At 49.7% G+C, this 10,045-nt stretch overlaps 1 protein-coding gene across 1 annotated transcript; it reads left to right on the top strand.

The window, feature by feature from the left end:
* The first annotated feature begins 7,567 nt into the window (after positions 1–7,567).
* LOC136540517 (aspartyl protease 25-like) lies at positions 7,568–9,235 on the top strand. Its single transcript, XM_066532519.1, has one exon. The coding sequence runs from the start codon at positions 7,595–7,597 to the stop codon at positions 8,885–8,887; it is 1,293 nt and encodes a 430-aa protein (XP_066388616.1). The 5' UTR covers positions 7,568–7,594; the 3' UTR covers positions 8,888–9,235.
* The last annotated feature ends 810 nt before the right edge of the window (positions 9,236–10,045 follow it).

Here is a 10,045-nt window from a genome sequence, read left to right as displayed (position 1 = left end):
GCCGCGCTGCTGGCTCCTGGTAGCGCCGCTGCCTCCCGCGTGCGGCCTTGGCGCCAATTCCACGGATGGCTGCACTGCTTGCTGCTCTGCCTGGCATGCTCTGCTTGCTGCTCATCCAGGCATGCTCTGCTAGCTGCTTGGCAAACAGCTTGGCTACACGCCAGCACCATTCCAGGTTTACAAAAATGTACAAATAATGTTCAAATGGTTTACAAAAATGTTCAAATAATGTTCAAATGGTTTACAAACCATAGCGATGCTACGACCTTATAAACAAACCATTCGCTATCCAATCACGAAATTGATTTATGTTTTCATCTTCGTCTCCAAAACGTGCGGTGCCTCTAGTTGCTTGACTTGAAATTTCTTCCTCTATTGGTACATAGTTTTCATCTTGATCACACAAGTCAAATAGGTCATCCATCATACCACTCTGTCTAATAAAATTATGCAGTGCCATGCATGCCATTATTATTTTGCTTTGCTTTGCCATGGGAAAACTAGGCAAATCCAACAAAATTCTCCACTTCATCTTTAGGACTCCAAAACCTTTCTATAACATTTCTAAGTGAAGAATATGTGTAATTGAAGAGCCCTTTTTTACCTCTAGGTGCTGGCCCTTCTCTTCATTCGGGCACATGGTATTTTGTACCTCTGTACGGTGCAAGAAAACCCGGTCGATTTGGGTACCCCGAGTCAACAAGATAAAATTTGTCAAGATAAAATTTGTCTACACAACACAATACTAGTGTAAGTAACATGACAAATACTATGACAAAGACAATGAAGAAATGTAAAAAGCCAAACATACCTAGAGGTGGATGTGGAAACTTGTCACCAAATTTCTCAAGTGCATCATTGAACACTCTCATATCATGAACTGATCCTGGCCATCCGGCTAGAACAAAAGTAATTCTCATATCAAAGTCGCATACGGCTAACACATTCTGTGTGGTGATTCCTTTCCTTCCTGTGTACTGGACTACCTTCTCAGTTGGCACAATGACTGGTACATGTGTCCCATCTATAGCTCCAATGCATTTATCAAAATATGGAGCAAACCGAGGAGATTGTAACCTTCTATGAATAGTTGAAAATTGTGTATCCTTTGGCCTAATAATATCAACTGCTAGCTTGATCACACTAGACAGTACCTTATCAAACTTGTTGCTACATGTCCCTAGTGACCTCTCAAATCTATTATTAGCTTGTCTCATGGACTAAGGGGCACCACACATCCACAAAAATATTGCTAGAGCCTCTATAGAAGTCATTTTTGTAGTGGACTGCAGACCATGTCTCTGAACTAGCAAAGTGTGAAGGCTATAAAAACATCGCTGTGCATCCTAAACATGTTGTAGCATTGTGTCCTATTTCCTAGGGTTCTCATAGCCCACTGATATCCAGTTTCATTTGGGACTCTATAACCAGCCTTGTTCGTGAACTTGTCATAGTGGTACATACCTAGCAGGATGACAGCAGTTGCAATCCTTCTCCTCTTCTGCTGACACCTAGCAACATGCATCAGCAGCGCTGTTTCCTCATCATCAGTGAAGTCCCCTTCATCATCAACATCTGACCAATCATCATCAGTCGTCCACTTGTCATCTGAGTCTTCATCTGACCAATCATCATTAGTCGTCCACTCGTCATCTGAGTCTTCATCTACACCAGCATCAACATCAGCCCCTCCACCAGCATCCAATCCAGCAGCAGCCCCTACACCAGCATCCACTCTAGTAGCAGCCCCTACACCAGCATCCACTCCAGCAGCAGCCCCTACACCAGCATCCACTCCTCCAGCACCCCCTACACCAGCATCCACTCCAGCAGTAGCCTAGTCATCAAAAGAAATAGATGTTAAAAAGAGCATTGAATGTTAACATGAAAAAAATGGCAGCCCCTACACCAACATCAACAACAATGGCAGCAACACCCATTACATTGTTCACCAAGCAATACAAGGTTCATTACGATTACATAGTTCATCATAAATTTAAAGTCTTAAGCAAAATAAAATTGAGGGTGCCAAACTGGAGACTCCATCTGCCATTCTATCCTATCATCCTAATTAATTTTTGGCAACCCTCCTTAGCCATGCCATCCTTTGCTCATTTGTATCAAGACCACTAAAGATGAACCTGTTGTAGGTACTTCTAAACAGCATGGTAGCAGCAAAGTATTCATTTGAAGCTTTGTCTGCCCTAGCCTCAATAGCCAAACTGAGGCACCTAGCAACATCATCAGTTCTTGCTTGCTTTGCTTTTGTAGCTTCATCTCTCTTGCTCTGTGCTATTCGCTCCAATGCATTGACTTCGTTCTCAGCAGCAATCTCCAATTGAGTGACCAGCCCCTACATGATAACATTCACTGGAACTTTTTTGTTCTTGCCAGGACTTGATGCTCTGTCAGTTGTGCTGCTTGCCCTCTTGCGGCTGTTTGTGATACTTGGTGAACTGGGCTGTAAGTCATAGTTCTCTGGAGTAGTAGCACCATCTTCATCATCCTCATCTATCCCTGTGTCTTGGTCATGGCATGACTGCCCAGGAATGGTGGCAGTTGATCCATCAACAGTAGTGTTCTGGAAGAGCTCAACCATCTGAGGAAAGAATCTAGGCAAACCATATATGAATTTCCTATAGTCTGGCTTCTTCTGAAAAATCACAAGAATCCAATGTTAGCACAAACCAACAACAAAGTAGAAGCAAACAAATTATTAGGCACAAAGATTACCCTGGTATGCATATCCCACCAAGATAGAGGTGCATCTATCCCTCCGTTTTCTTGGCGGCCAACACCTGTTTGTAGTTGTGCCCACTTGTAGAAACTGTACATGGCCTTGAGCTGGCTGAATCTATTTTTCATGCATCTAAGATCATGCTTTAGGCCAGTCTATTGCTCATACAAATCTCTCAAATTATCATACCCTCTCCTTGTTATTGTCCCCTTACTTGAATTGCCCTTTCTCATTTCATCAACAGCAAGACAAGAGAACACAAATATATTTGCATCGGACCAATTTGCCTTGTCAAACTAGTAGAGAAGCAGATCAAAGAACAAATACAAACTTGTAGATATAGACAGATATAGATCAAACAAAGACAACCTAACGCATCAATTCAAATGAAACATGTAAAAAGTGGTAGTTCATACAAACTTGTAGATCAAACAAATACAAACTAACAAACACATGTACATCAAACATATTAGACAAATAAAGATCTGAACATCAAACAAATAAAACCTAACACATCAATTCAAATGAAAAGTATGAGAATGTAGTAAAAAAACAGACATGCATAACCTTAAATGACATGCATAACATAGATAATAAACAGAGCAAGGTATGAATCAGATCAGAGAACAAGCTCACCTTGTGCGGGATGTCGTCGTCATCTTCTGGCTCCATTCCTTCATTTGGAGGAGCCCAGCTGCCTGAAGCAACTGAACCACGCAGCCTAGCTATCGGCGCGCGGGCACGGCTACTGCCAGTTCCCACCCTGGAGCGGCGGACAGCAGCGCGAGAAGCCGGACGTTTCCTAGATCCGGTCGCTCATGTGGTTGGCCGAGGAGGAACGAACCCTCCACCACCGGATCTGGCGCCAATGCGAAGAGGAAGCATCCCTCTACCACCGGGAGCGAGGTCACCTTGGAGGAGCCCCTGGTAAGAGCCCATGTAGGGGAAGCCGGCGGCGTCGGTGTTCAGATCCAGCCCCTCCATGCCGCGTCGAGTGGAGGAGCCCGCACCATACGATGAACCTTGGGAGAAGACGCCGAAGTCGCCGGCGACGGGAGGGAACGATGGACCGAAGCCATTCAGATCCGCCGGAGAAGAGGACTGGGAGTAATAGTCCGGATACTCGGAACCGTGGCCGTCCATGGCGGAAGCGGTGGGCGGAGGGGTTGAGAGGAGCGGCGGCGGCGTGGAGCGAACTGGTGGCGGCGGCGGGGAAAGCAGAGGAGAGCGAGCGTGCGAGAGAGAGAGAGTGAGCGAGCTGAGAGAGTGAGGAGTGAGGGGTACAGTGCGCATTGATGAAGGGCAAGCGCTGTCCGGCGGTGGTTTTAGGAGGTTCTAGTAACGATTTCGTTACTAGCGTCTAGTAAGCAGTTTAGGAGGTTTTAGTAAAAGTGTTTGATAAAAAAAGCTACTAAATTTAGTAGCTACTGGCTGAACCAAACACCCCCTAAATCCCACATGAAACACGATCGCGGAGCTCGTTCGTACTTTGGTACGGCAAGAGGCATACCGCCCGAGCAGTTTCCCACCCAGATGTGCTAGGAGTAAACGCAGACGCAGCATCTCCGTACTAGTGCCGCGGCTGCGCGGCGCAGGAGCGCAGCTGAGGCAGTGTTTAGATGGTGAAAAAATTTGCAAAATGTTATCGTAGCACTTTTCGTTGTTATTTAACAATTAGTGTCCAATCATGAACTAATTAGCCTTAAAAGATTCGTCTCGTGAATTTCGTCTAAACTGTATAATTAGTTTTATTTTTTATCTATATTTAATGCTTCATATATGTGTCAAAGATTCGATGTGATGAGAAATCTTGAAAAATTTTATAAAATTTTCTAGAACTAAACTGGACCTGAATTCCTTGAGGCTTGGGGAAGAGCACACGGTTCGTACGGCGGCGCACCCCATTTGCTGGCTCGCTAGCTGCGTGTGCGAGTGCGACAGCGAGCTAGTGCTACTACTCCTACAATACAACGATCCAGGGAAAATGCTAGCTAGGCTGAGTGTGATGAGAGGGTGGCGACTGGCGAGCCTATCGCTGCGGATCCAGGGACCCGTGACCTGGCTGCCTTTGGATCATGCAGGCGTAGGGAGCGCGTGGACGGGACACCCCCTGGCCCTAGGCCGTACGGGAATTCCATGGAGGAATCGTATTCGTCAGGCAGGCTGCAGAGAGTATTTTTATTACTCCAGTCATCAGTAGTCTAGTCTTGGTAATCGGGAGCTGATTTGTTTGGTTGGACGCGCACGTAGGAGAACAGGGGAGGTTTTGTTGGCATTGGCATGCATATGCTCCGGCGGCCGACACTCGCCGGGGTTGCTGATCGAGCTCGTCGGTCATCTCGTGCGCTTCCTGACTGCTGGCGTGGCGTGTTAACTCAGACAGAGGATTACTCGGTGACAAAGAGTTACCCCTAATCTCCTATGCTATATACGCGATACCTTTTGTCCCTAGCCATGGACATGCTTTTGCGTCGGATAGGCGACGAGTTCGTTCTTGAGCAATGCCTCCGCAATTTTGGCCAAGTGTTGTTGACTGCTGGCGTGTTGCCGTGTTGGATGCTCAGACGCGACAGGTTCAGGTGTTCATTTGGGTGTAATTAGTGTCTTGCATGAGATGAGATGAAAAAAAAGGAACTACGTCCGTAACATCTTCCTACCATGTAGTAGTACTAGAAACATGATCAACAATGTTGTGCGCTGGAGACCTCCTAAATTGAAAGCAAAACGTAATAAGAAGAAAAAAGCCACAGCTACTCAGCTAGGCCTGCCTGAGTGCCTGGCCCCCCAAGTACGTGCGGCGTGGCCGTATCGTGCACGCCGAGCTGCAGGGTGCCGCTCGTGAACTGAACGCCAACAAAATTTGCAGCGCCGCGCACTGTTCATGCATGCAGGGAGCTAGGAGCTTGCTGTCGGTGTGGAACAGTGGAGGCCGCAGCTACTCGTTGGCTTGGCTGCTTGCATGCTTCGCCCATTCCAGCACCAAACAACAGTGGACGGAGATGGATGGATTATCACCATTGAGCCTGTAATTAGTAAATACTATAGGCGGCAGGCGCGACCAGCTAAGGTTTATTTGGATGTCACCTCAATCCACTGCATCTAAAAAGGCCTAAAATGGTGAGACTGAGATCCGCTCTCCGTGTCTGTACATACGAATACGAGCGCATCAGCTAGCGCATGCATGCATTATCATTATCATCTTTGTAGCTTACCTCCTGTACCATTGCGCAGACACGCCAGTGTGCCGATCCATGCATATCCATCGACCCGATCGCCTATTCGCCTAGTGTAAGTAGTGGTCCTCACGTGTGGCCGCGCCCGCGCGTGCACCAGCAATTCGATCGATCGCCACGCCAACGTAACGGTCCGGTGGCGCGGCCAGCGAATGTATATATGCCGTGGTGGGTGTGTGGTCGTCACTCGTCAGTTAACCACAGTCGCACGCACAGTCCACAGCAATGCTGCGAGCGACTGCGAAGCGTTGGGCGTCCGTCAGACTCGTGTAGTAATTCAGAGACGCGTAGGAACTTGCTTGGCGGCTGCTGAGTGCTGGCGACATGCATGAATGAATACCTGCTGGCGATGGCGAGTCGACAAGATGAGATGATGTTTGTCCTTGTTGACCCGTGAAGAAGCTGTCTCGTCCCCGTAATACCTTTTTTTTTCAGGGTATACGGCTGCAATGCATGCAGCAGGCCGGCAAGATTTCACACAAGGGTACAACTAGCTTAGTAGAGGCTTAATTACTTCCCCACAAGTACTCTGCCTTGTCTTTGGATTCCAGTTCAGTTCACCGTGCTTTTCTGATTGGCATATGTCCATCTGCATTCGCCCCCACACGGTCATGAACTCACGATGACATGCAGTATATATAATCCGTCGTCCTTGGAAATTCAGACCGAAAATTCCATGCATGGGCACGTATTTTATTCAAAGGAAGAAACTATTCTTGAGAACGACCACGATACAAAAGAAGTAAAAAAATGTGGGAAAGAGATCAGACAGCGTGGCAAGCAAAAAGAAGAAGAAAATCCGGGGAAAAAAAGGAAACGAAGGGCTAAGAAATCAAAGGAGTCCTCTTCACCAAAAGAGCGGCGTGAGGTTCTTGAAGGCAGCTCAAACCCAAAATGCCGCACCATGGATGGTCCGTGTGACTGTGATCTCCCCCACACGGGCATGAACTCACGATGACATACAGTATATATATACGGTCTAAAAAAAACAAACTCTGATCGGCCGTCCTTGGAAATTCAGAATGAAAAATCCATGAAACTATGCATGGTTATTTGAGAACATGCGATGCACGTATTTTACTGAAAGATATCAGACAGCCTAGCAGGAAAAAAGAATACAAAAATCCGGGGGGAAAAATGGAAAATGAAGGGCTAAGAAATCAAAGGAGCCCTCTTCACCAAAAGAGCGGCGTAAGGTTCTTGAAGGCAGCTCAAACCCAGAATGCCTCACCATGGAATCATGGATAGTCTGTGAGTATGAGAGGACAATTGGTCACAGTGTACTAGGGTAGGGCGACGGAAAATTTGGTTGTTGCGCTCTTTCTAGTGGTTCTAACCAACCAAGATAAACCTGATAAAAAAAACACCAAGATAAACGAGATGGTCAAACCCCTCCCCAAGGATATGGCCACGCCAAGAACAAGATTTGCCAGATGTACAAACTTATGTGTAATTAAAAATGAGCTCCCTTATTAAAATAATAAAAAATGAGCTCAAATAACCAAAATCCTAGCTAAAACACCGCAGTACGTACTCCAAGAACCCAGCGTCCCAGCTATATAAACCCACCTCGCACACTCCTCACTCCACACCCACACTCCCTAGCTTATTTAGCTCCCTCGACATGGCGGCCACCACTACTACCATACTTCTCCTCCTCGTCGCCGCCACCACCGCCTCGGCGGCCGACCTCTCCGTGTACCACAACGTGCACCCGCCGTCCCCGTCCCCGCTCGAGTCCATCATCGCGCTCGCCCGCGCCGACGACGCGCGGCTCCTCTTCCTCTCGTCCAAGGCGGCCTCGTCCGGCGGCGTCACCTCCGCTCCCGTCGCCTCCGGGCAGACTCCGCCCTCGTACGTCGTCCGCGCGGGGCTCGGCACCCCGGTGCAGCAGCTCCTCCTGGCGCTCGACACCAGCGCCGACGCCACCTGGTCGCACTGCGCCCCGTGCGACACGTGCCCTGCCGGCAGCCGCTTCATCCCGGCAAGCTCCTCCTCGTACGCCTCCCTCCCGTGCTCCTCCGACTGGTGCCCGCTCTTCGACGGCCAGCCGTGCCCAGCGAGCCAGGACGCGTCGGCGCCGCTGCCTACGTGCGCCTTCTCCAAGCCGTTCGCGGACACCGCGTTCCAGGCGTCGCTGGGCAGCGACACGCTGCGGCTGGGCAAGGACGCCATCGCCAGCTACGCGTTCGGGTGCGTGGGCGCGGTGACCGGGCCGACGACGAACCTACCGAAACAGGGGCTCCTCGGCCTCGGCCGGGGCCCCATGTCGCTGCTGTCCCAGACCGGGAGCAGGTACAACGGCGTCTTCTCCTACTGCCTGCCGAGCTACAGGTCGTACTACTTCTCCGGCTCCCTCCGGCTGGGCGCCGCCGGGCAGCCCAGGAACGTCCGGTACACGCCGCTGCTGACCAACCCGCACCGGCCGTCGCTGTACTACGTGAACGTGACGGGGCTCAGCGTGGGGCGGACCCTGGTGAAGGTCCCCGCGGGGTCGTTCGTGTTCGACCCAACCACCGGCGCCGGCACGGTGATCGACTCGGGGACGGTGATCACGCGGTGGACGGCGCCCGTGTACGCGGCGCTGAGTGAGGAGTTCCGGCGGCAGGTGGCGGCGCCGAGCGGGTACACGTCGCTGGGCGCCTTCGACACCTGCTTCAACACGGACGAGGTGGCGGCGGACGGCGCGCCGGCCGTGACGCTGCACATGGGCGGCGGCGTGGACCTGACGCTGCCGATGGAGAACACGCTGATCCACAGCAGCGCCACGCCGCTGGCGTGCCTGGCCATGGCCGAGGCGCCGCAGAACGTGAACGCCGTCGTCAACGTGGTGGCCAACCTGCAGCAGCAGAACGTCAGGGTCGTCGTCGACGTCGCCGGCTCGCACGTCGGATTCGCGAGGGAGCCCTGCAACTGAGCCCCCGAGTCCGTCCGTGCCCATGCACGGCGGGATGACGGCAAAGCGCTGCGGCTGCCACGTTGGTCGGTGTGCAGTTGGTTGTCCTGCTGTTAGCTTATGCTCCTTTCCAATGTTAACGGCTCCGTTCGTTTAGCTAAAAAAAAAAATTAAAATATTGTTCCGACTAATTTATTGTGAGAGAAAAACACCGTTCCGACTAAAAAAATCCTTAAAAAGTACGAATTATAAGATAAGGCCGCAATAACAGACGTGACACGTGAAAAAATTGTTTCGTCACGGGTAGCTAGAGAATCAGTGTGTACTGCTTTCGTTTATGTTCTGTATGGCTGTTGGCCTGTTTCAAGAGGTTAATTTGGAGGCGGTGGTGAACAGTGAACTCTTGAATTTCGTACGTCGGCAGTGTCACGACTCACGAGCATGTAGAGTACGGTACAAAAGCTGCCTCATCGCTCATCTTGTATACGCGAGAGGATTGCGGTGCGATTCACAAGCTGTCACTTGGCCGTATCTGATTATCTGAACGTGTACCATTCTGGTCCAGGCCGTGCGTAGTTGTCTTCTGGTTATTTGTTTTTTTTTAAAAGATCCACGACATAGCCGGCATATATTAACAGGGAGAAGAGAGAATTACATATATGCAAGCCAGCAGGGTAAATAGCTTCTCAGGTTGGACAGATTGTCAAGCTAGAAAAAAAGAAATAAACGGACTACTCATTCTAGGGGTACAAGAGGCCATAATAATTTGGCCTCCAAAAGCAACCAATGTACATCTTCTAACTCACCAAGCCGACTTCCGATCATTTTCTTCCGACAACCGGAACACCTCTGCCTAAAACTTGTATGCAAGAAGCTCCATCTGATTCTCCAAGACAATTCTTTAGCCACTGTCTTGCACTCCCCAACACTAACAAACTGGAGGTGGCAACTCACTGACCTCCGACTAACACATGTGCAACTCATTAGAACAACAGCATGATCCCGATCTCAAACACACCAAATCTGCTCAATTGGGCGACTTCCTAGTGTGACACCGAATAATCATACAATGCATGAGCACGACCTCCATCTTGGCCGCCCCGACTCCGATGTCATTTTATTGCCTTGATCACCTGCTCCGGGAGGTCCTATCCAAACATGTCGATGAACTCCGTGATT

Source organism: Miscanthus floridulus, chromosome 2 (genome assembly GCF_019320115.1).
Source record: "Miscanthus floridulus cultivar M001 chromosome 2, ASM1932011v1, whole genome shotgun sequence".
Taxonomy (NCBI): domain Eukaryota; kingdom Viridiplantae; phylum Streptophyta; class Magnoliopsida; order Poales; family Poaceae; genus Miscanthus; species Miscanthus floridulus.
Note: the sequence above shows the minus strand (reverse complement) of the source record. Positions and strands in the feature narration are given on the sequence as shown.

Bases quoted from the DNA above. Each gene is read 5' to 3' on its own strand.
- LOC136540517 (XM_066532519.1), top strand. From the start codon at position 7,595: ATGGCGGCCACCACTACTACCATACTTCTCCTCCTCGTCGCCGCCACC.